The sequence below is a fragment of the Stegastes partitus genome, unplaced genomic scaffold, assembly GCF_000690725.1.
Source record: "Stegastes partitus isolate 25-593 unplaced genomic scaffold, Stegastes_partitus-1.0.2 Scaffold57, whole genome shotgun sequence".
NCBI lineage: Eukaryota > Metazoa > Chordata > Actinopteri > Pomacentridae > Stegastes > Stegastes partitus.
In genome coordinates this window covers 820,466-846,803 of record NW_007577788.1, presented here as the reverse complement: position 1 = coordinate 846,803, position 26,338 = coordinate 820,466, and the positions used below count along the sequence as shown (strand labels likewise).

The following is a 26,338-nucleotide window of genomic DNA, read 5'->3' as shown; positions in this document are numbered from 1 at the left end:
ATGAAAGAGTCGCATTAAAGCACTTCATAATGCTGGACGGTCTCTGAGACAAACAGGGAAAGACATAAAGCATTTTCAAAGTGTGGTCAAGTATGCTTTGGAGTCAACTGCTGAGACTGGTACTTACAAAATGCTCCAAGAAAGAGGCAGGAAACAAAAGTTAAGTACTAGAAACAAAAAGGAAGACCACTGCTGATCTTCAGGCAGAAATGAATGCTTCTAGATCAGAGTCTGAGAAAGTCTCCAGAATGACCACAAGCAGACGCCTGATGAAACAAGACTTAAAGGGAAGAAGAGCTGCTGGGAAGTCATTATTGAGGTCTGCAAACATCCAGAAACGCCTCAGATTTGCCAGAGAGCACAAACACTGAACTGTTGATGACTGGAAGAAGGTACTCTGGACGGACGAGTTCAAGTTTGAAGTCTTTGGTCAGCATTGTCGTGTTTATGTCCACAGAAAAGCTAGAGAATGTTTACCACACGATTGTGGTATGGGGTTCCTTTGTGGAAACGTCGTGGACAAATTAATGAAAATTAACAATTGTGATCAATGATCATCAAGTATTAGTTGTGGGTTCATATACCAACAAGACAATGAGCTCAAGCATACTTCAAAGCTGAGCAGAGACTATTTGACCAAGGAAAAGGAATCTGGAGTCCTGGAACTGATAGACTGGCCAAGTCAAAGTCTGGATTTGAATCTTGAACCAGTTTGGGATGTAGTACATTCAAAGATTGATCACATGACAGTTTCATCAAAAGCAAGTCTGTGGGAACGGCTACACACTATTTGGAACTCAATAACAAAAGAGACATGAAAACAACCCCAACAAGAATGCAAGCTGTTATTAAGACCAAAGGAGGCCAAACAAAATACAAATTTTTTGGTTATGTGTAAAAAAGGTATTTTTTTGTTGTTTCAGCTTCTTATTTGCCAAATAAATAACAGTAACATTTTTAGTTTTAAACAAGTTTTTGAAAGATTTATGTTTTCTCGTTTTTATGACAGCTGGTCCATAAATTTCTTAAGCACTGTAAGTCGACAAGAGATAATTGAGTCAATGTAATGTCCTCTGAAGAGATTCAAATGTGTGTGTGTTTTTCTGTGCCTAAACCTTATGTGTGCACTGGTTGTGTGTATGTGTTTATTTGGATATCTGTGTTGTTGTAATGTGTGCGACAGGCTCAGGCTGCCAAAGTCCAGATTTATGCCAAGATTAATTATGAGCATGTTGTCCAGATCGGGATGAAAACTGACATGTGCAGTAATCACATTACAGTGTTAGACGGGCCCAGTTCGCAGGTTACAGATGGACAGATAAATCCTGCTATCCACATGTTTGACACGCAGTGTTTGAGGCTTGAAGGCTCTGGTGTTTCTGTCAGGAAACTTTTTAGTGTCAAACACTTCAGTTCCTGCATTCTAGAGAATTTTTCTGCAGCAATCTGAATGTTTTCTGCATTATTTTACAGTTGTGATTATCTCTACTTAGGTATTTCACATATGTTCAGAAATGTACAATATCCAAAAGTGTAACATCAGGTAGGCTGTTGCTTTTATAGTTCTTGATACATCAATCATCAGATCTATTCTATTGTATTCCATTCATGCCCTGTAATGAAAACTAACTAAAAAAACTAAAATTCCCAAGAGCTGGGGCTTCAAAAAATATTATATGTGTATATATATATATATATACAGACACAAATAAAACTGTCTCTTAAAAACACAGTACTTTCCAAAAAATGTTTTCTAATCTTACTTTTACATCAGATTCAGAATGAATGATATTTTCATGTGTAAGACAAATAAAACTGCCTCATATGTGTGATTATATCGATGAATAAATAGATGGACGTATTGATAGATCTGTAGCTATAACGATAAACAGTACATATAATGACAAAAAGTGTATTTTGACAGATTGCCAGTGCTTGTGAATGTAAACATTTATTCATTATTTTACTTGAGATAACTTCTCATTTAACAACCAAATCCATGTAAAATTACAGAAGCAATTAGGGATGCCCCACACAAGTTTTTTTTTTTTTTTTTTGCCCACAATCCAATTCACACCATGAAATATTTTGTGTCTGCCTATAACCGATGCCATTGTCCTGGATAATACACACATGAATACTGTACATTAGCTGCAGTTTAATGCAGAAAACAAACTGTAAAACTGTCAAAAATGACGCCAGTGCAACAAGTGATGCAGAAAAACAGAAATCTACTGAAAGTAAGAACCATGTAAACCTCAAGTATCCTGAGTCAGATAAAATCCAGAATAAAACCATTAAATGAATGTTTCTGTGCTCAGAAGAAGTCTGAACTGATACAGTAAAATACAGAGTTTATTGTACAGGTTTGAAAATAGCAGTTAAAAAAGTGATAATTTATGGAGATGAAGTGTATCATCACCTCTCCGATTGGAACATCTGCTTTGTTAAAATCAACAAACGATAAATCATTTACTTCACTTTTGTTCAGTTCAGACGCAAATCAACCACAACTGAACATTATTTATTATTATTGTTATTATTATAGATAGTAACAATGACAATTATAAGAATTATTATTATTGTTATTGTTATTAATAACAATAAGAAGAAGATGAAGAAAAAGAAGAGGACGAAAAACCACATTGGAGTGCTTCAGTTTTAGACACCCCCGTAAAGTAGGTCAGTGTGGTAAAAATTGAAGTTACCTCAAGGCCTGTTTGGTGGCACAGACCTCAGAGTCTGTTACAAGTCTGAAGTGACAAAAACATCATAAAAAGACAGAAAACAACCATAAGAACCCGCAAGACAACCACAAAATGACTCCTAATGACTAAAAATCAATTCAATACAACCACAAGAGACACTGATTCAGCTAAAATGTTCTCAAAATTACTGCAAAAATAACAAAGAGACACAAAATGACCACAAAGAGACATTACATCACATAAAAGTTATTCAAAATGATCATAAAAAGACACAAAACATCTGCAAAGAGACAAAAAACAATTACAGAAAAACAAAATGGCCCCAGAGTGACTAGAAATGACTAAAAAGAATTGAAAATGACCATAAAGACATATAAAACTCACACAAATTGACCACAAAGAGCACAAAACCACAATATAGACACAAAGCATTCTAAAATATACACAAAATGACTGCAAAGACAGAGTGACCACAAAGAGACCTACAACATACTTAACATGACCATAAAAATGAACTAAAAAAAAATTATTAAAAGACACACAATTACCACAGAAAACACAACACCACATAAAAGATATTCAAAATAACCATCAAACCACAAATACACAGAAAATGACCACAAAAAGACTCAAACCTACCACAAGGACACACAAAATGCCCCCCAAAGACACCTACAATGACCCTAAAAACACAAAAAACACACAAAACAATGATTAAAAGAAACATACAAAACCACCATAAAATGACCAGAGACATAAAATTTCCACAAAAATACACAGAATGACCCACAAGATCGTCAAAATGACCATAGAACACACAAAACTCACATAAAGTCAATAAACACACAGAAACATAGTAATGACACACAAAACCACCACATTGAGACATAAAATGGCCCACAGGATACTCAAAGTGAGTATAAAAACACAAAAAACTCACATAACCCCCCCCCCAAAACCTCACAAAACTCAGCTTAAAATACACAAACTAACTAGAGAGACACAAAATTACCACAAAGAGAAAGTTGCACAAAATTACCATAAAAATGGAAATTAAAAAACTCAAGCCACACCAATAAAACTACATGAAGCAATAATAAAGACGAACACAAAGGGACATGAATTCAAAATAACTATAAAAACACACAGAAACTCACATAAAGCCAATGAAAACACACAAAACAACAACATAGATACACAAAACCACCACAAAGAGACACGAAATGACCCACAGAATATTCAGGATTAATATAAAGACACAAAAATAAACACGACAACAATAGAGATACGAAACATGACCATAAAAAGACACGAAATGCACCACAGGATATTCAAAATGAATATAAAAACACAAAGAACAAATATAAAGGTGTTAAAAACACACAAAACAACAATAAACACACACAAAACCATCACAAAGAGACATGGAATGATGCAAAGAATATTCAAAATTACCAGAAAAACACACAAAAACTCAAATAAAGTCAATGAAAACACAGAACAACAACACAGATATACAAAACAACCACACAAGGACATTAAATAAACCAGAAGATACTCTAAATAAATAACTAAATAACCCAGACACAGAACAGCAATAAAGACGCACAAAACAATCACAAAGATGCACAAAACCCCACAAAGACACATGTTTTCAGCTGTGCATCTTGCTCCTCTGAGGTTGTCTCTGCTGTCAGTGGGGCGAAATCATGTTGTTTTGCTGCTCGTCTCTTTTCCTTCAGAGTCTGAATGCAGAAACAAGTTTCATGCAGATCAGCAGCACCTGTGACTCACGTCGCCGCAGCGTCCATCACCTTTCAGCTCGGTTCGATCGCCTGACGGATGGCGTGAGAGCAAAGCGGACCGCCTCCTCTATGCTTCAAACCGACAAGGGTCATTCATTAAACATGACCGTCTAAAAATAAAGGCCTCCTCCTTTCACCGGAGCTGCTCGCTTTAATCTGGGCCAGAGCGTCGAGTGGTTTGCATCAGCACATGAGAGACTCAGCGATGAAGAGGAGGAGGAGGGACGGTGTTTCATCCTCAGGGACGGATTTGTACTTCAGTCGGGTTCACAGCTCGACCTCTGACCTTCACCAAAGCCTCAAATTTACATTTTTACTATTATGCGGCAGGGAGCTCTGATTAGTATGTCGATTAGATTCAAATAATCAACATACAGTTGTCCTCAAATTTATTCATACCCGTCCATTAAAGAAAAGTACAATATTAAACATAAATGTTGCCATTTATGGTTTTATTTATAGTATTGTTTATGACTTCAGTTCTACTTTAACTTGCTGTTCACTCGCTGTTTGCTTGTGCTTTCAGTCGACGTCTAGTTAAATGATTGCACCAAAAGTGCTTAATTAGATTCAGACACACAAAAAAATTAAGATGAAGCACCAAAACTATCTTGTTAAGTTTATGTACCAAAAATAGCTGTATAGGTTTCGGCAGAAAAACTCCTTGGTTAAGTTTAGGCGCCACAATTATGGAACCAGAACTATTTGGTTAAGTTGTTGAACTAAAACCACTTGGTTAAGTTTAGGTACCAAAAACATTCAATTAAGTTGAGGCACTAAAACTACTTTAAGTTTAGGAGTTTGAACTACTTGGTTCAGTCAAGACCTGAAAGCTATTTGGTTAGGATATGGCACCAAACTCACTTGGTTAAGTTTAGATACCAAAAATAGTAAATCAAGTTGAGGCACGGGCTGCAAGGTGGCTCAGTGGTTAGCATTGCTACCTTGCAGCAAGAAGGTCGCCGGATTGCGTTCCGGTGGGGGCACCGGGATCTTTCTGTGTGGAGTTTGCATGCTCTCCCCGTGTAGCATGGGTTCTCTCCGGGTTCTCCAGCTTCCTCTCACAAGGTCCAAAAACATGTTGAGGTTAATTGGTGATTCTAAATTGTCTGTAGGTGTGAATGTGAGTGTGCTTGGTTGTCTGTCTCAAAGTGTAGCCCTGTGATAGACTGACGACCTGTCCAGAGTGTCCCCTGCCTTTGCCCTGAGTCAGCTGGGATAGGCTCCAGCCCCCCGCGACCCTAGTAAGGATTAAGCGGTGTATAGATAATGGATGGATGGAAGTTGAGGCACAAAAACTACTTTGTTAAATTCAGCCACCAAAGCTATTCAGATAAATGATGAAACCAGAACTATTTGGTTAAGTTTTTGTACCGAAACTTCCTGGTTAAGTTTAGACACCATAACTACTTGGTCAAGTTTAGCTACCAAAAATAGTTGATGAGGTTTAGGCATAAAAACTACTTGGCTACAGTTAGGCGTCAAATCTATTTGGCTTTGTTAAGGCATTAGAACTCCTTGGTTAAGTTATGGCACTGGAACTATGTGGCTTAGTTTATGCACCAAAAGTACTTGGTTAGTTTTAGGCACCAAAGATTCTTGGTTGAGCTACGACAACAGATGATCAGGTGGAGGAGCTCAGGACTGACGATGGTAACATCTGAATCAGGCCGAAGCAAGAATCCCAGCCAACATCTGAGTGACTCCAAATAGACTTCTGACTGTCAGCTGCTCCTGGGAGGAACTGAGGATGGTTGGCAAAAATCCAGGGGCCTCATTTATTACAAAAGAATCTGTAGTTATCAAACATGCTTATTGGGTCGTACGCACATCATTAAGTCATCAGTGTTGATAAATCCCACTTCTTCTTAACCTTCGTGCTTGTGCATGTTGCCTTCAGAAACGCCTCCAAATCACCATATATGGCAACAACATACCTCTTTATAAAGCAAGTGAAGTTTTATTTTTTCCTCACCTGTCGTCATCGTGGGAAAAAGGGCGAAAAACAGGAACTTTTCTGAAATTGAGATCGAGGTACTTCTCACCGAGGTTGAAGCAAACCAGAAACGATTGTTTGGTGCATTAAATGTTGGGATAAGTGCTGAAAGAAAAAATGCAGCATCGGACAAGATAACCACTGCAGTTATTTCTGTTGTGTCAGAGGACAGATCGCTGTCAGAAATTTGTAAAAACAGGTTTTATGTTAAGCTCAGTGACAAAAAAACGCATCACAGCCCATAAAAGAGAAATGACTACAACTGTAGGACAAATTAATACTGAACGTTCACCCGGTGGATAACACTGATCACCTACAGATGAAATGTTTTAATAACCATACTAAGTCCAGCTAAAACATTTCCGCACTTTGTAAGACTCACCAATAAGCCAGCCATCTTCAACAGCTCCTGCTTGGAGACGCACCCACAGAGCTGTTCTGCTCAATGAATGAGTCGTACCAACGTTTGATAGCAACAAATCCATCCATCCATTATCTACACACCGCTTAATCCACACTAGAGTCGCGGAGGGCTGGAGCCTATCCCAGCTGACTTAGGGTGAAGACAGGGGACACCCTGGACAGGTCGCTAGTCTATCACAGGGCTATAGCAACAAATATACATCGCAAACTATTTCTACGTTATGGTGGAAAACGGGTGCAAACAACGTGCATATACATGAATGCGTTGCATAAACAGTTTCTGCGTGCGTTTCGTGCTGCAAAAACAAAACACTGCAAACACAGAAATACGTTACAAAAAGAAAACACTGCATATCCACTCACACAACAGAAGTGCCCCAGGGAAACGGCGACCGGACAGTACATTGTATAGTGGCATTTTTTGTGTTTTTATTACACCAGTAGTGTTTGAGGGAAATTTGTGCTCATTGCTAAGGCAACCCCGTTAGCGTCGGCACGCCGCCTTGCCGTAGACTCGGAAGAGATCTGTGTCCTGCTACACATAATAATATACTGTACACACAAAAACATTACAGACCCTGTAGGACGGATCTCTTCTGGGTCTCCTGCGAGGCTGTGCCAGGACGCTAACAGGGTTGCCTTGCTCATCTTTGTATGCCTCTCAGGTGAAAAGCTCACTACTGCCCCTAGAGGCCTGGGGCGCTTCCATTGTGGGGCACTTCCGTTGTGTGAGTGGATATGCAGTGTTTTCTTTTTGCAGAGCGTTTCTGTGTATGCAGCGCTTGCGATGTGGGTGCAGTCAGTGGCTCCACTAATGTTTGGGAATCCAGCGATGGCATGAAGTCCCCATATGATTTGGGCTCGTTGCTGATGGCTGTAAGGACACTGGATGTTGGCTGTGAAGTTATGGCATCCAACACTGATCCTGGTCAGTGATGGCTGAGAAATGCCGCATATGTCTCCAACCTCACGCTGGAATATGCCGGTGGTCAAACTCCTCGAATACTTTCTATTTGCAGTTTACTATTCTACTGCTAGATTATGTATGTACGCACGATCAGAGATGTGCGTATATTTACACACAGTCCTAAGTATAAGTACAAGTTGATCAATTCCATAATTTGTGTAGGAATGTTCGTATGCACGCTCTACGCACATATCTGTGCGTAGGCACTGATGATAGATGAGGTGTTTAAATCACATGAAAAGTTACCTGGAAGCTGCTGCTGAAGGGCTTCTGAAAACCGCTGACTATTAATGACTTAGAAATGACAATTAGCAATTAATGAATATTAATGAATTATTATTCGATTAACAAAAGTCAAATTTAACCTACAGCTCAGTGAAGTGTCTGGACACTTGCTGAAGCTGCTGTTCAACCAGGTGATCTCACTCTTTGCATCTTAAATGCTATTGTAGTGTCTTTGGTCTGTACCTTGTTGCTTTTCTCCTCATCCCCATCCGTTTCCTCCTCGCAGCTTTCTTTAACTTTCCCTGCTCACTCTTTCACCTTCCCTTCCTCTCCTCCTCCTCTTCCTCCTCTTGGCAGTGGAGGTGAGCTGCATGATTGGGCGGCAGGTCGGAGGGTCGGCTTTTTGGAAATCACATGGTTCACATTTCCAGCCCTGCGAGGCGCCATTTTGGAGGAAAGTTTGGAATTTGTCGACCTGGAGAGGTGCTGGAGGAGGGCGGAGGAGGAGGAAGAAAAGAGGAGAAAAGAGAGGAAGCAGAAGGAAAAGAGAGGAGGGATTTACGCTCGGAGAAGTTGACACGAACGCACGGTGCAGACCGAGGACGGCTTTATGTGCCACCGGACTGCACTTTGAAGTTTCTCATATTTCTGGAAAAAGCATTAAAGCGCATCGGTCTCCTCTACCGGCAGGAGCTTCATGCCTGCACCGCCCGGAGCTCAGCCTGCACGTAAACTATTGTTGACGCGGAGTTTGACTCGGCGGGTCCCGCTTCGGCAGCCGGGTGTCGCCGTCGCGGTCAGCCCGTCTGTCCGCGTGCCTCCTGCGCGGTGCTCGCCGGGCGCAGGGAGCCTCTGCGGCGCAGAAAGGAGTCGGTAGCTCACCGGAGCCGCTTTTGTGGGATTTTAATTTGACCCGGAGCCGCCGTCTGTGTCTCGTTTCGGCTATTGTCGCCGGTTTCCCGCTGACTCTGAGTTAGTTCGGAGGTTTGTCGGAGGGGAACTTGGTGTCGTCGTGGAGGGATTTTCTTCGACTTGGAGCGGTGACAGCGGGGCTTTAAAGCGGAGGAGAAAATCAATAAAGCCCGTCCTGTGTGGGGAGTGTACGCGGCTAACGCACAGCGAACCCGAGCCGAGCCGGAGCCGAACCATGCCAGTGAGAAAGAAAGGTAAGCCGCTTCCACTTCACGTATTAACTAGCAAGCTAGCGGCTAGCGGCTGGGAGAAACTCCAACTGCGGCGTCGCATAAAGAAACACAAACAAAAGAGTCGGATCAAACACACCGACACGCACCGAACTCGGCCAGAACACGGTCCACACGGCTCGGTTGGGCCTCACCGAGCCTTGCCGAGCCGGGCGAAGTGAGTTAAAGTAGGGGCTAGCCGATTAGCCGCTGTTGCTAACCAAGTTGTATATGGGGCACCTTGTCTGGAGACGAGCCCAACTAAAAATAAACTCTAATATTAATAAAATATTTACAAGGACACCGCACACGATCCCTGAAGTAGGTTAACTCTAAAAATTTTGAAAAATGTCCGTATGTAATTTAAACATTGTTCAAGTTTGTACGATCTTATTTTCCGTATTAAAAAAACAAGCTAATATCAAATGATGGCAAATAGTGAGTTAACAGCAACCTAATTATACGAAGTTATATTTGGGATCACATTTATCACACAGGTTGACTGTGAGACTGAAAACCTTGATGTGTTTTTTAAAGATATAGTCTGATTCTTGTGAGTCACAACACTGGTTTGATTAAGACAAATAAACTTGTACAGTTTAACTGGAAAAAAATCGGATCTCTAAATAGAGAATTGATGCCTCAATTTGTAGCATCATTGAAGGACTAAAACTGAATATTAATTTCATTATTGACTAATTTGTCCTTTATCAAATACAACTAACCATTTGCTTAGTTTGTAAATTGGTGGAAAAAGTGAAAATATGTTCATTACAAGTTCTCAGCACCTTGTTTTGAGCGACTAACTGTGCAAAACTCAGATATTGCCAAAGCAATGATACAAAATGTGTCACAATATTCTGATTTGTGAAAATGTTAAAAATATGCTCATTATTAGTTCTCTGTACCTTGTTTTGTGCAGTCAACGGGCTAAAACTCAAAGATATTCAGATTACAGTGATTTAAAGTTGTATCATAGTGTTCAGACATAAGAAAGATATGTAATATTGTATTTGCATGTTGTATTTAAACCTCACACAGGTTTGCTGTGAAACGTTAAAACTTCATGTGTTTTTTTTAGGATATATTCAAATTTTTGTGACATAAACTGTGTCACAATATTCTGATTCAATTATGACATACATAAACTTTAACTGGGAGAGAATCAGATTTCAAATAGTGAGTTAACACATTGCAGCTTTGAAAAGCTAAAGCTAAATATTTCTATTAATGATTAATCCGTCCTTTATCCAATTAATCAACCATTTGTTTAGTTTGTAAATTTTTAGAAAATATAAAAATGTGTTCATGACAAGTTGTCTACATCTTGTTTTGTGCGACCAACAGTCTAAAAGTCATGCATTTTCAGATTAGTGACATTAAACTGCATCACAATATTTAATATTTTAATTAGGACATTAAAAACTAATTAGCAACCTAGTTATACTTAGTAGTAGTTCTAATTGAATTCTCACATTACCTCACTGAATGTGTTTTGTCAGCCTCTGTAACCAGGAACATAAGAATATTTGAATTATTTGCTGATATGCTATTATGTGTAATTTTTTAGGGACAAAAACTAAAGTTTAATTCCATTATTGATTAATTTGCCATCCATCAAACTAACAGTTTGGCCTGTAAAGGGTTAGAAAATGTTGAAATATGCTAATTTCAAGTTCTCTTTGTCTTGTTTTGTCCAAAACACAGTGATCTAAAACAAGAAAAACCTCACACTTTGGAAGAATGTTTGGCTTTTCAGCTTAAAAAAAGGCTCCACATGTAAAATTGTGGATTGGTGACTTATTTTCTGTTCAAGTAATTGACAAATGAGCTCCAAATGGTCAATGTATTATCAGGTCAGCCCTGGGTTTATAGGCCATCATAACGTCTGAATCTGCTGCTTCTAAATAAACGAAAGACGACCAGAAGAAAACGCTTCCTTCCTCCCCCACCAGCTTTCATATTATCACATTTACAACACTTTTATGAAATAAAACTTTAAAATAAAGAGAACAGAGATACGTTTTACACATAAAGTGCCATATATTGAGTGAATGTGGCATTGTTTTTAGGGTTTCATCTTAAGAATCTGGATGGCTTAACAATTTTTTCAAAAAATTTATCATTTGCAGTGTTTCCTCTAAGATTTTTTTCAGCAGCGGGGGCTGCTATCTGGGGAGTTGTGGTGGTGTAAACAGAAGACATTTAACTGCAGATTATTTATTGAATGGCCGGTTGAAAATGACGTTTTAAAGGCTGAATGTAAAAATTAAAACAAATAAAAATTAAATAATAAGATTTAATAAATAAAAACTATGAATAATTTCTTGATGGGGGTGTAGAAGCAGTGACAAAGTTTGCACCCAGGCTCAGAAAAATTGTTTTTTCTGGGGTTTTTTTGTAGAAGAGTTCTAAGGCTCTGTTGAAGAGAAAGTCACCGAGAGGCTCAGCAGCATATATGCTGCTAGGTGATCCCCTGCAGCCTGTTTATGAAGTCAGTCTTCACCTACAAATAGAAACAATAATGACATTGTTTCTCTCAATTTCCTACACCCTAGTTCTAGTTTGTGTCTGATGATATATTATTAAATGTCTGCTGCTGGCCACTACTCTTCCCTGTCTAAGGTTACTGGTCTTATACGATTACATAAAACATTAACATTCGATCATTTACATTCACATCACATCTGATTACGCTATTTTTTACCGAACCATCATCGTTTATGAGTCAGTAAAAGGCTAATGATACCTGGCTAGCGTCATCTCCATCAGGTGTCTTTCTCTTCTTAGAGAAATATTTGAACAAGCTCATCTGAAGGTGCAGTGAGCAGTTCCATCATGGCGTGTAGATGTTGGCTTAATGCTATCAGTTAGTTTACTCACGTTAGCGACACTGAGTTGGCACCGGTCCCACTTAACTTAAGCTACTGATGTGTTACGTAACATTAGCTGGCCATCAATATTTTGTGAATGTCTATTTAAGTTGTAAAATCTGTTCTGAGTTATCTTCAGCTAATAAGTCAACCTTTTCTCCAGTAAGTCGCTGCCCTATTCTCCAAGACAACCTTCCTCTGACTATCTGAGCTTAAGCCTGGTGCTGGTGCTCTTGCGAGTAATTAATGTTGTATGAACGCCCCAAAGAATAGAGACTGAGCAAGATAGTTATCTGTAGTTTACCTTTGTACGTCTCGCGAGAACCCGACCCAGTGCAGAACTCTGCTGTGAAGGTGCAGAAATGTGGCGGTGGTGTATTTGCGACAAGAAAAAAAAGAAAGAAAAGAAATTTGAAGGGAGGTCTGCTTTAGTTAGGTTTAGAGGATTTTTGATGCTTTCCTTTTTATGGAACATTCATCAATTAATCAATTAGTCCATCAATTGAAGATCCATAAGGAATAACTACTGCAAGTAACTTCTTCACAAACATGATGAACGTTTTCTGATCCCACTCCAGAAATGTAAGGATTCACTGCTTCGTTCTTTTCATCATTGTAAACTGAATTAAAATGTGTTTTTGTCACTTGAAAGAAGCCACTTTGGATTTTATGAAGATGCGATGGACACTGAATAGAATAGAATAGAACTTTATTGATCCCTTTGGTGCAAACCTCAGGGAAATTGTTGAAGAATTGCAGATTAATTTATAGTAAAAATAATTTCTAATATCTTCCCTGCACTTATTGTTTTTGTACTTATTCAACAAAATTTCCTCAAATGTCAAACCTTGAAGTAATTTACTCTCAGATCTGTGTTTCTGACACCTTAGTATCATCATTTTCAACATTATGTCAGAAATTTAAAATAATCTCAGTCACAAAAGTATTAGATTCCTACAGCAGTAACTTAGTTTTGATGCTCTATAAACCCAGAGCCCTTTGTGTACACCTCCATATGTGGACCTACATTTAGAACCGATTAGTCAATTAATCAATGAAAATTAACTTTCAACAAAGTGATAAAATATTGATTTTTGAGCAAAAATGCTGAGCAGTCGCTGCTTCTGGCCTCATAAATGTGCTGCTCTATTCTGCTTTATTTAATTGTAAACTGAGCACCTTGTAGTTTTGGACTGTTTCACGCAACACAAAGACAACACGTGTGACTCTGTGAAGTTGCGATGGCTGTTTTTTAAAATTTTCTCTGTCAGTTAATTGATTAAATAAAATTGGATGAATCTATATTTAAACTACTTATATGCAGTACTACATTTGTAAGTTTAACTCTTGACTCCTTCAAAATGTTTTAAATGAAGAATTTAAGGCATTGAACTGTCTTAGACCTGTGTTGGACATCTGTTATGCATTTTATCAGATTTTTTTTGTTTTGATTTAGTGATAATCTGTCATTTCAAGAGCAGAATTGGACATTTTGATGACCCATAAATGTAAATCTGACATTATGCGTCCCTCTGTGCTGATACACTGACCTTCATACTTGTTTGTTGGGGAAAAGGCTCTTTTTAAATCAGCCCAACTTTATTTACACTGACTTAAAATCTGCACACGGCCTTGAATGTGTTTACATTTAGAGGTTTGCGGTATTATTTTACTCTCTGCACGCAGCCAGTATTTCAGGACAGAGATTACTGCTGCAGAAAAGCAGCTGCAGATCAGTTTGGATCAGTCGTATCTCAGACTTACCTTTGCTGCTGCTTCCTCTTCCTGTCGACTAGATGCACAGCGAGCTCTGCTGCTGCTGGAGGAGTACCGGGCCAAGCTGAACCACGCAGAGGACCGGCAGCTCCGACACTCCATCCAGAGGGTCATCGACATCTTCCAGAGCAACCTCTTCCAGGCGCTCATAGGTACAGTCGCATCTCCGATCCAAAACACACAGCTTAACTCACATCCTGGACATAATCTGCAGGCAGTTCTGTAGCCGTGGAAAGTTCTGAAAGTTCAGAAATTCTGGAAAACTTTTCTTAGATTGTCAATTAAAATAATAAAGAAATGTTTTTACATTAAACTGATGGGTGTAAAAAAAGCTTTTACATGAATAAGAATATGTCTAATTTGCAGAAGTGGTTTAGCAAAATGTAAACTATCCATCTTAACTCAAATCAGTTTGTTAATTTTTTCGCTCCTGTCACAGTTTTCCTCATAGTGGCTCATTTTTCAAAAGTTCTGCACATCTGTGGAAACAGAACAACCACGAAGGACAGAGAACTCAGAAATGTCTTCTGTCCAGTATGACACAGTGTGACTGAAAAATATTGAATTTCTCTGATTATTTAAGACAACAACAACAATAGCACAAATGACAGTTCTTGAATGTGTCATGTGTAATGTACACTTTTGAGCAAAAAAAACAAATCTATGCTTAAAATCTTGATATTTTATTATAATGAAAAGTTGCATTCATCACAATTCCTAAAAAAATGGATTTGCCCCAGATTCTGTTAAAAAAAAAAGAAAAAGTCCTGTGCTCCTAAACACAACTGGGAAGCCATGACTGACTCTATTGTGACCCACAGTCAAAAATTCTAAGAATCTCCAGGTGAACTGCAGGCAGTGTTGAGAGAAAAAGAAAACCAACTTGATCAGTAAAATAAATGCAGCATGGCTCAGAAACAGTGAACAGGGAAACGAGTTGTTGGAAAATACATTCAGCATGGTGAGACATCTTCCTACAGCTGATGGGCAGAGTAGTGTGATTTCTAACTTTGCATTCGAGCTGTGTTGAACTGCACATTACACATTTCCGAGTTTGCTCTCCTGCTTTATGTTTCTTCTGTTTCCATAGAGGTGCAGGACATTGTATTTCAGGAAAAAAATGAGCCACAGTGAGGGGGCAAAAAATGGGGCAGGAGCAAAAAAACCCCCCAAAAAACTCAACAAAAACTAAGGAAACAAGGTAATGAATTTTCTGACTGTAAAAGTTGGAAATTGTGTCCTTCTACCAAACCATCAGTGATTTAAAAAAATAAAAAATAAAAAAATCAGTGGTGATGCTTGGGATAACGTGTTTTGTCAGTTCCTTATATTTGAAAAGATGTGTTTTTTATTTTTATCTTTTAAACTGAAGTGCTGCTAACAGTCTCTGCTTATCGCATCTATTTACAGTAAGTAAGTAAAACAGCATTTGGCTTCAGGACCAGTGTTTCCTTCAGCATGAAGAAAGTAGGGATCAATTTGTGTTATGGATGTGTTAGTGGCTGGGTAGCAGCGCGGCAAATTGACAAAAGGCAAGAGTAGGTTACATATTTACAGTTTGATTATTTGGCAGTGAGGCTTGTATTCATTATAGAGGCAATGTTTTTTAAATATGGAATGTCTTTACGCATAATGTGTTCATGCAAGAGCATCAGTCCGAGGAGCTTAATTTTCAAACCTTAGTTTTGCATTGATGTACAGATTGACAGTGACTCGAGATATTAAAAAGATATTTAAAGCTGAAAAAATTATTTATTTTGTGTCCAGTCTTTTCTCAGAGGGTGTCTGATTCAGTGTAAAAAACTGGGCACAGGTTGTTGTTCTCAGAAGTTACATTTCACTATTTTATTCACTCTTTTAACCCAGAAACTTTTAACTTAACACAGTAATGTCAGCTGTTAATAGTTATTTGACGAATTGCTGTCTATTATTTAACTGATTAAAAATATATTAACCAATAAGGTAGAGGAGAAGGTCATGCATGACAGAAAATGTCTTGTAGATCAGCTGTAGTACCTGGTTGATCCACCAGGTGGAGCCTCTCACTGTCTAATACTGCAGCAACCCCAAGAGGCGGTACCATAACTGTGGTTCAAAATAGCTATATCAGCATTTAGATTAATATCTACTGTTATCAATATACTGTCAAGGTTAGTTAAAAGTTGATTGATAACGCTGCGAGCTATTGATTAAGAAAATTGTTAAGAATCTTCCTCTGAACAAACCACTGAAAAGAAGTAACGAGGTGCTCAGTGTTTCAGGTGATGCAGGCAACAATGGTACCATGTAAACCACTCAGGTGTTATTGTGGTGTCCAGAGTTCTGTACTAACAAGATGGATTTGAAGTTATCGAGGTAGTTTCAGGTTTAACTTTTGGTTTTTGGTACGACGGTGGCTTGTCTTCATGGTAACTGATGCTGCAACTTTAACGTGCCCCGGAGCAAATATGTTCCAGATCAGTGCAAATAAAAACGCTTCCGAGTTCGGTAAAAGAAAAAAGGTTTTTGTGCTACAAACAGTTTCAAAGCCATTTTATTGTTTTTTTTTTTACTTTGTAAAGCAAAATTATCCTAAGAGAAACTGATAAAAACACGAAAGCTGTATAGCCTGACTGTTGACCGTATAAAATTTGTAGTAAGTCTACTTATCGATTTGAATTACATGTTTGTGGTTGGTCATCTGCTGCTAGCTTCACCTCTAGAGATAGATTCAGAACCTCTGGGTTGACTAACCAAGTTCATAACCAGCTTCTTGTCGTGACTGCTTTTTTTCTTTCGGTTGGTGACGGCACACCAGCAACTTTCCAGGATTATTCAATTATTTTTGTCGGCAGATAAACAGACTAAATGTGTTTCAATGAACTTAAACTGGCCCAATCTTATGGAGACTGCAGGTTTAACTTACTTAAAGTTAGCTGAACTCCAAACTAGCCAGCGTGTCAAAGAAGTTGTTGCTGTGGCAGCATTTTGTACAAACAAGTTCTCTCTACTTCTGTCTGTGGTTTTGCTTTTTCCACAAAAGTTAAGGACTTCTGTCAGATCTGGTGTTTTTGTGTTGGTGCTTCACACTCATGTTTGTGAATCGTGCAAGTATCTGGTTATGGTGTGGTGGTCAATTAGTTATCAACAGTTAAATGAATCGCCAACTATTTAGAATAATCAATCGGTTTGAGTGATTAAAAAAAAAAAGTCTAAGTCTTCTGATTGAAGTTTCTTAACTATGAATATTTTCTGGTTTCTTTCCTTCTCTATGACGGTAGACTTAATATCTGTGGGCTTCAAGACATTTGTCATCTTTGGTTCTTTGAAATGCTGACATTTTTCACTATTTTCTGGCATTTTATAGACCAGGCATCACCAAATGGCGGACCTTGGTCCGGTTCTGGACCGAGTGATGGTTCTGTTCGGACCCGTGACCAATCTCTGATAAATTCATGAGAATAGATTTTCATGGAGCATTTTTTTTTCCGACGGTCGCGGCTATTGACAGCGGGCGCTGCTACTCCAGTTAATATGGCAATAGCACCACTCAGTCGAGCCAATCAAATCGTTTGGTTACCCTGCACTGCCAGCGCACCGCCACAGCTCACTGCCGCTTGCCTATACAGCAGAGCACAGAGGAAGAGACAGTGATGACAGCATGACTTGCTTTAAAAAAAAAGAAAAGAAAGAAGGTTGATGAGGAAACCCGCTGCTTTGAAGATGAGTGGACAGTTAAATGTATGTTCATTCTTCCGTCAGGCAGTTCACAACCAGTTTGCCTCATATGCTCTGAAAACGTGGCATTAATTAAAAGTAACACCGTGAAGCGCCACTACAAAATAAAGCACAGCTCTTTAGAGCAAAGTTATACCCTGAAGTCCGAGCTGAGGGCACGCAAAATAACTGAGCTGCAAGCCGAGTATGACAGATCTATCCGACTCGTCATCACATTTACAGCACAGCAACGTGCAAACCAAACCTTTTATTTATTGTTTTCTGAGGATGTTAACTTTTACTTGAATTGGAAAACTTCAGTTCTTTAGGCTGGGACCTCTTTAATTTAAGAGATAAAAGGGTTATTTGGATTTTTAAAAAAAAAGTATTTTATTCTGAGGTTTTTTTTTTCTCTAATCTGAAATAAAGGCCTTAAATTTATTTGCCTGGGACTGCTATATATGGTAAAAGAGCTAGGTGTGCTCTCAGTTAAACATATCCTGAATTAAAAATTGACAATAAGTATTGTTAGAACCATGAAAATGTGGCCATAGGGGAAGGCTATAAGACACAAACTGGATTTCGGTTTGGACCTTTTACTTGGAGGAAATTTTAGTCACTGGACCTTGGTGACTTTTATTCGAATACCCCTGTTATAGACCATAGCACAGCGAATCAAGAAAATGATATAAAAATAAAATTATATTAAAAAAGAGAATCTGAAGTCAGAAAGTTTCTTTTTGACTCCTAACACTTGTTCACTACAGAAAGTGTTGCAGAATATTTTTCTTTCTGTCAGCTCATATATTGACTAACTCTTTCAGCTCTTGAACGAGGGGTATAAAAAAATGAATGCAGCTGAATCTGAGCTCCTCAGACAGCTCTGTTGTGTTTTTCGGCCATTTTCAGACATTTTGTAGACCAAACAACAAATTGAGATTAATAAATTGCCATTTAAAGTCCTCGTTTTAAACTGCGAAGTGTTCTGAATGACACTGAAACTTTCGCTGCAAGTGTACAAAAATAACACAACAGTTAAATCATAAACATGTGAGGTGACCGTGGTCACATAGCCGGTTAATCCAATGAACTAAAGCCACTTGTGGAAATTGCTTAGATCTGATTAATGCAAGAATTTAGGGGCAGGAAAAAAAAATCAGATTTTGTTAATATCAGAATGTAACGTAGGCTGAGCCTTGAGTTTTTTGATAGCTGTGTCACTTTTATTTACTCGTTTTCAAATTTCAAGCAGTATTGAAGTTGGCTGTGTTTGTGCATCAGAGTCGGCACTTTACAGCCCTAATGTGGCGCAAAGCTCTGATTTAATTTATCCCTGAAGGCCAAATATCACGCGATAATTGTCAGTGAAGTGATAATGTGCTAAAAGCTCCCGCCGACCTCCCCGACCTCATCGTGTTTGTACATCTGTAGGAATGAAGCAGCTTCGAGGCTTCAGCCGTCCTCCTGTTTGTTTCCTCTGTGAAGCGAGAGGTCATAAACCAGCTGAGAATAGACGACACGCTCGACTCAAACATTAATAACATCAGTGGTTGGGGGGAGAGGTTTTCAGAGAGTACCGGTAGTTCTGGGTCTCAACCTCCAACACCTTTTATTAAAACCTGACGGACACCGAAAGGTGACGGAAGAGTTGTGATCTTGTCCACTAATTGTCGGATAAGACACTTGAATGCAACAATGAAATCCAAACCTGGGATTTCTATGAAGCAGATTTGTTGTCATACAGTAGAAAATGACACAAATGCCTCAAATATTGAGCAGGTTAACCCTCTATACACCAAGCAGTTTCTGTGTGTCTCATTTTTTCCTCACTGTGGGCTCATTTTTTACTGCAATATAAAGTCCTGCACCTTGATGGAAACAGGTAAACTATGATGAGACATAAAGTGAACTCATAAATGTCTACTGTGCAGTATGACACCGCTAAAACACAATAAATTATTGAAAAAGAAAAAATATAAAAAGGATTTCATTGATTATTTATATTTTAAAAAATGATTATACCTGGAATAAATGTGTACAACATCTTAAACTGCGCTGCGGTGTTACCAATACTGGATTAAAATATAGTGGATAATTATGGATAAATAACTGTCTCCTGTCGGAAACAGAACAACCATGAAGAAGTAGAGAGAACTCAGAAATGTCTTCTGTCCAGTATGATCCAGTTATGATGCCATAAATCATAAAAAAGAAAAAAACAAAAGTTGATTTTCCTGGATTGTTTACTTTACAAAAAATGGGGGAAAAAAACAAAAACAAAACAAAACTAGAATCAACATGTCCAACATTTTAAAAGCATATTAATAGCATTTATTTTGTTTGCTGGTCTGAAAAATGACCCAATCGGTCTCTTAAAAGCCACAAAATGATCGAAGCTCTGAGTGTTATGATCCATTGCTCCTCTAATGTTCACACAAACTTGGCTGAAGGACACTTTAGCAGCTTAAGGTTGTTTTCTGGAACCACCGGATCACGTCATTATATCAGTGTGTGATGTCAGCGAAACGAGCCTGACGGCCCCTAACGAGCTCTTGATCCTGTTTTGTGCATGCTTAACGCAAATGTAGTTACCTGCCTCTGAGTCGCTGCTGTGGCCTTTAACTGTTGTAATTTGTGAATCAGTTTGTTTGCAGAACAGCTGAGTATAAATATGTGTTTGATTTGGAAGTGACTCCTTCCATGTTCCCCTCCACTACGTTGTTCTGCAGCTACATTCAGCAGCTCAGAACACAAGTTATTCTCTCCTTGTGAGATTTTATGAATAAGAGTCACCATGCAGGTTTCCAGCAGTTGCGGCAGCGTTGTGTTTTCAGCTAACGGGATTCGAGTAAACAGAGACGCAGCTGCAGGGTTAACGAACGCCGAGCAGCAGGAATGTGGTCCGATCTGTTTGAGTTTCCCATGACTGAATGACTGAATGAGCTGCTCCAATTGGCCAACGGACTTTTTTTGTCTGCAACTTTTTCAGCTCTGTGACTTTGAAAGTGAAGCTGGCTGTCTTTAAGATTCACCAGCAGAGAATACAGAGTTGCAGGGCGTCTGCAGCTCTTTTTAAAATGTTAATTGTATAAACTACAGTTTGAGTTTGCTCCATCTTACATGTTAAGTTCTACAGTTTGCATTTACTACCTTTTATAGTAAGTTTTCACCTGTTTCTGCATATTTTTAGTGTTAATATTGATCAAAACATCAAACAGTTACAGAAAATAAAAAGATTTGTAATTGACCCATTTAAGAAGTATTGTTCTACAGTTTACTCATGCTGCAGCACCAGTCCGGAAACAATCGGTTGATACAAAAATATTGTTTAAAAACGTATTCTGTCCACTACCACCCAAATCTTAGGCACACAAAAGATCAACAAAGTCAACAAAGAAGTTTTTATGTGCATTTTTTTTCCAAAACTGGCCCCTTTTTTTTTTGAAAGCTGCTTTAGACTAAACTTGTCAACCCACACAGGTAACAACTTTATCCCACTTTTGAAAAACATGCAAAATGTATTCTTCTAAACTAATTGAATTCTGTTTTTAATGACACATTTGTGTTATTGTAGAAGTGAATGTGTTCTGGCCCGTTTTACATAGAAATTAACGGAAAGTGACTTTCAGCCCGACTGCTATAATTGCATAACGGTGGAGACACACTGATTCGCTGGAGTTTTCTCTTTTAAATGTGCATTTTAATGGAGACTGTGTTGGTTTCTGTCAAGATGAACAGCACATGCGGATGTTTTGATTATCTGTTAGTGATGTGTGACATTTTCTGAACCTGACAGAGCTGTATAAAGACAAAAACTTCATCTGTGATGGTTTACAACTTTAAATTCACCTAATGGAATCTGCTGGGTCTGACTTCATTAACTGAACATTTACTCTGTTGAATTTCCCCTCTAAAAAGTCGACTATAAACTTCGCAAAATGCAAGTTGTGTACAGAATATTAAGTCAGCCCATCAAAATCATGTTCCAGCCATAGAATTTCTTGTTAGTGTTGGAAATGGTTCATTTTCACTTACTTTATAAGAGTTTATTAGATCAATTAAATGCAGCAGCTTTTGTCTGTGTGATTTTCCTCAATATTTCCTCATATCTTCAGAAATCTGCTCCTAGTCTGTTCTTAGCCATTCAATAGAAAATAATGGGTTCGAATTAATTAGTATGGCCGCAGATACTAGCTTCAAATGTCGACTTACAGTTTACTTAGGCTAAAATGGCTGCAGGTAGAGTGAAGATTTTATTCCCCCCTGCAGCCAATTGATCAATTTAAGAGTCTACTCTGTACCATTTGAGTCCACCAAGATTTTCTTCGGTTGGCTGCAGCTCCAGAGCCAGACACACTGATGATCTGTGATGAATCCATTTATACTCGGCTGAATGCTCCAAATGCAAATGACGCATGGTGTGATCGATAGTAATCTCTATGTTTATTATGTAATGCAGTCATTTAGCTAGTGCCGCCTATTAAATATTGATGGCGGTAAATGAAGAGGATCCATGTAAACCTCCTCTTAAGCATCACCTCAGTCAAGCTTCAGACTTTGTAAAATTCCATCTAACCATGAAACAGCTGGAAAAATGCAGTTTTGTTTGCGTAAATATTCAGCATCGGCTTCAACAGCAGCTTCCTTCTCTTTGCCCTGCAAGCATCCAGCTTGTTATAGCTTTCAGCTTCTTCATCACTAATAGATGAGTGGAGATTGTCAGTGTGAGCTCAGTGGCCTGTTTCCTGCTCTTCATCCTGCTCTTCATCCTTCTCCTGTTTGTCCTCTGCTGCCTCGACCAGCACAGTTTGTTATTACTGGCCTTCAGAAAAATCTCAAAACGTATGTTTCAGTGGCTTTTTCAAGCAATGGTTTAAATTTTCAGTATTTTATCTTTATTTGCTATCCTGTTTTCATATTTTATTATGTTGTCTTCTATTTGACATATAAATTTTATGAGTTTTTATCTTTTTTAGTTTCAGCCTGACTGATGACACAAAATGCAAACATAAAAAAACACACTACAAGCCAAATAGACTTTCATGTCGTTTCAAAGCTATTCAATTTCCAAAGAAAAAAAGTTGTCTATTTTGCCTCTTTTCAGAAGTTTAAAAAGGATATTTTTGATATTTGTGTGCCAAAACATGACTTCTACTAATTTATTAACTTCTTTAGCTCTGCATGTTCTTCATTGTTGAGCCAGAAATGTATTTGTTTGGTGTATTTTGGGCTTTGTGGAGTAAAACGGTGCCGTTTTATGGGATTTGCTCATAAAAATGTGTCTAACGTTGAGGCTAAGTTTGACTTCTGGTTCTGTTTAGGTCCAGTTTTAGGCTGATGTAATAGGTTAATCTCAGTTGCTAATGAATCACTTAATAGTGACGAGGTTTGTCTCTCTTCACTCTTTTGCATTATCGTCGTGGGAAACTGATTACATCAGCCACAGCTAATAATGATAATTCTCTGAGTTACATGCAAAAAGGCTCAATTAAATCAACTTTCTGGCTAATGAGCTCTCTGTAAGCTGGAGTCTGCTCTAATCAAAAGGTAATTTATGAATTAAAAGAAGAAATGTGACTATTTTGTATAATCTTCACGAGCATGGATGGAAATAACAAATTAAAATGACTTAAGTAGAGTTTTTTTTTTTTTTTAAAGCTACAGTTGTAGTTCTATTTAAGTATGATGTTTTAAAGGAAATTATAGAGATTCTATGTCAAGAGAGAAAGTCAGTTGTTCTTTTATTTATGTATTTATTTATTTATTTTTGGTTAAGCCCCCCAAAAAGGACAGAATTTGAAAATAGATTTGATAAAATGCTGTTGAACCTCATTTCTATTGTATGCACCAGTTTCAGCGTTACATAAAGAAGGTAAAAGACACAAAGACATGACAGCACAAGTTAGGTTGGCAGCTGTATGAAGAGACGAAGGATATTAAGTTTGCTGTGTGTTTGGGAATGTTTGCTGTGCAGCCGAACGTCTGAATGATCAAATAAAGGTTGGTCAGGTGAAGGAGCAGCAGAGTCACCTGCACTGTTGTGACACACCTGATGAACTCGCCATGAACTGGACGACAGCAGCGACTCCGTCGGTGCAGCTTCAGATTATTTCACTTTTTATTTTAGAACATTGTGAAGTTACTGTTTGCAGATGATTCTCATTATGTTTGTAAAACGTGAGATGTTGGACGGGTTTTTTTAGGCATTATCACTTTCACCCATTTAAGAGGAAATGAAACAAAACAAAGAAGCAGAGGTGAAACTTCAAATAATTGGTAAATGAAAACAGTACTGAGTTAACCACAGTCTGTGTTCTAAAGCCCTGTTTACTCAGGACTACAATTACCTACACTGTTAAAAAATGAAACCGTAGAAAGAAAACCCAGCGGCAAGGGTGTCAGAAAAAATACATGAAATAGTGTGGAATCTGGAAAACTTCTGTAAATGTACAAACAGTAACAATAATGGTAATTACATATAAAATTATAACTTAAGCTGACTTGAATACAGTTAAACAGTATAATGCTATGATCAAATACTGTAAAAGTCATCAAGATACCTTTTAAAATATTTATTCATGTCTTATGTGTTAAATTAAAAGAACTTTTAACATGTATTCTTCAGTGTTGATTGGCTCATCAGAAAGTGCTGTTAGGCGGGACCACAGTGACTAAAAAGTTGTACATTTTTAAATGAATTTATTTTATCTGAAATCCGTGACACCTCTGAACCCCAAAGCCTGCCAGCAGGTTTGAAAGCCACGTTACTTTTAAAAGAAATTGCTGACATTAAATTGAATTTATCCCTGTAAAAACGCACAATATCGTTGCCAATGGTCCTTGCACTGACAACATGTACCTTTACAAATTCTCCAAAAATGAATTATTTGCTGTAACCAGATTAGCAAAAAAAAAAGAAAATTGCATTCATCTGTGAAGCCAAGAAGCCATTATTGACTCATCTGTGAGCAGACAAGTATGGAATCCAATTTTATATGTACAATGCAAACTAGATTGAAAATAGATTTGACAAAATTTGGTAAAATGCTGTTGAACTTTATTTCTATTGTAAATAGAAATAAAGACGGTAAAAGACACAAGGACATTACAGCAGAAGTTAGGTTCACAGCTGTATGAAGAGGCGATTTTAGAGGATAAAAAGGATTTTGAGTTTGCTGTGTGTTTGGGAATGTTTGCTGTGCAGCCGAACGTGTGACTGATCATGGTGATGGCAGTGTGCATAGACGCAGCGGCCCCTTCAGGAGACAACAAAAGTGAACATTTTGAGTGTCTTGCCTATCCCAGGCGTTCATTCCACAAAACTTGTGGCCGGGAGACTTTGCTGGGCATCAGGACAGTGACTGGAGTTCAAATTTGTGGTGGCCGGTTGTGATTTGGACATACTACATCAACATGGAGTCCAACATTAGACTATGCCCGCAGTTACCAAGAGAGAAGGAAGTGCAAACAGTACGAACGTATACAAAAGAGGGGGAAGGGAGCCGGGATCCAACAAGCTGGACGAGCTACGTTTGCTGAGAGAAACTCGCAGAGAGTGGAGGGACTGCTGTGTGTTTCCTTTTACAGAAACATGGCTCCATGACAACATCCCAGATGGCCATACAGCTGGAGGGGATGACATTATTCCGGGTGGACAGACAGGCAGCTAGCTCTGGACAGCATCTGCGGCTTCACCATCGGCACACCATCGTGTGTGTCTTTGTGTCCCTGAAGACCTACCAGGACCTGAAGAGGTTCGCCATGTTCAACGTGATGGCTGCGCGCATTGATGCAGCGGCCCCTTCAGGAGACAGCGAGAGTGAACGTTTAGTGTCTTGCCTATCCCAGACGCGCATTCCACAAAACTTACTATTGAAATGATCCTGAAGAAACACCCCCCTCCCATCTTGCCTGTACTACTGTGTATGTACAGCAAAATGATGACAAACTTGATTGGATTTGATTTTTTGATATCAGCATGTACAGCATCCATTTTATCTAGTGTTGGTTACACCTGTGGGCACTAACACAACAATTGTACATGTTGGTTCCAGATTTATCATATAATAATATAAGAGAAAGTTTCTTAAGAAGCTGCCATGTCAGAACTAGTAGATATAGATTTAAAAAAAAAAAAAATGACCCCAAGTAATAAAAAATAGCTAGAGTTAGAAATGAGAAATCTGGGAGCAGAAGACCCACAAACAAAGTGTTCCTACAGTCTGCTGCAGCTAGAAAGTGTTTGCATGGTTGTGAGAGGGTCAGCCCTGTACTTTCTCTTTCTTGCCAAGTGGCATTCATCAAGCATCCAGTGCTGGAAAAATGTCCAAAAATACCCTGGTGGACATTTGCTAGAACTACCAGATATAGATCAAGAATAAACCCAAACAGCAATAACAAATGCATCGAACAAGTGTGATGCAGAAAGTCAGCGGATCACAGATGTTTTAACAGGATGTGTAAAGATTTAGACCTGCTGTGGAGGAGAAGTTTGAGGATGGTTGGATTCATCTGCTGGGGATCATGAATGTCAGACAGAAAAGACAGAACAGAAAAACATCACAAAGTCAAACACTCTGATTTTTACAATAATCATGAGTTTCAACTCTGGTTTTGACCATTAAAAACCCAAATTCAAGGGACAGCATTGCGATTATAATAGCATCTAAATCTTCAGGACTCAAAAAC

The 26,338-nt window shown here is 38.5% G+C and overlaps 1 protein-coding gene across 6 annotated transcripts in view; it reads left to right on the top strand.

Annotated features, from left to right (window-relative positions):
* Nucleotides 1–8,622: 8,622 nt before the first annotated feature.
* Nucleotides 8,623–26,338, top strand: part of dlg1b (discs large MAGUK scaffold protein 1b) — a 209,178-nt gene continuing 191,462 nt past the window's right edge. For all 6 annotated transcript variants that reach the window (XM_008275706.1, XM_008275705.1, XM_008275704.1 and 3 more), the window contains exons 1-2: nucleotides 8,623–9,290; nucleotides 13,975–14,106. In XM_008275706.1, coding sequence (XP_008273928.1) covers nucleotides 9,272–9,290; nucleotides 13,975–14,106 — 151 coding nt within the window. In that variant the 5' untranslated portion in view covers nucleotides 8,623–9,271. The remainder of the gene's footprint in view (nucleotides 9,291–13,974; nucleotides 14,107–26,338) is intronic.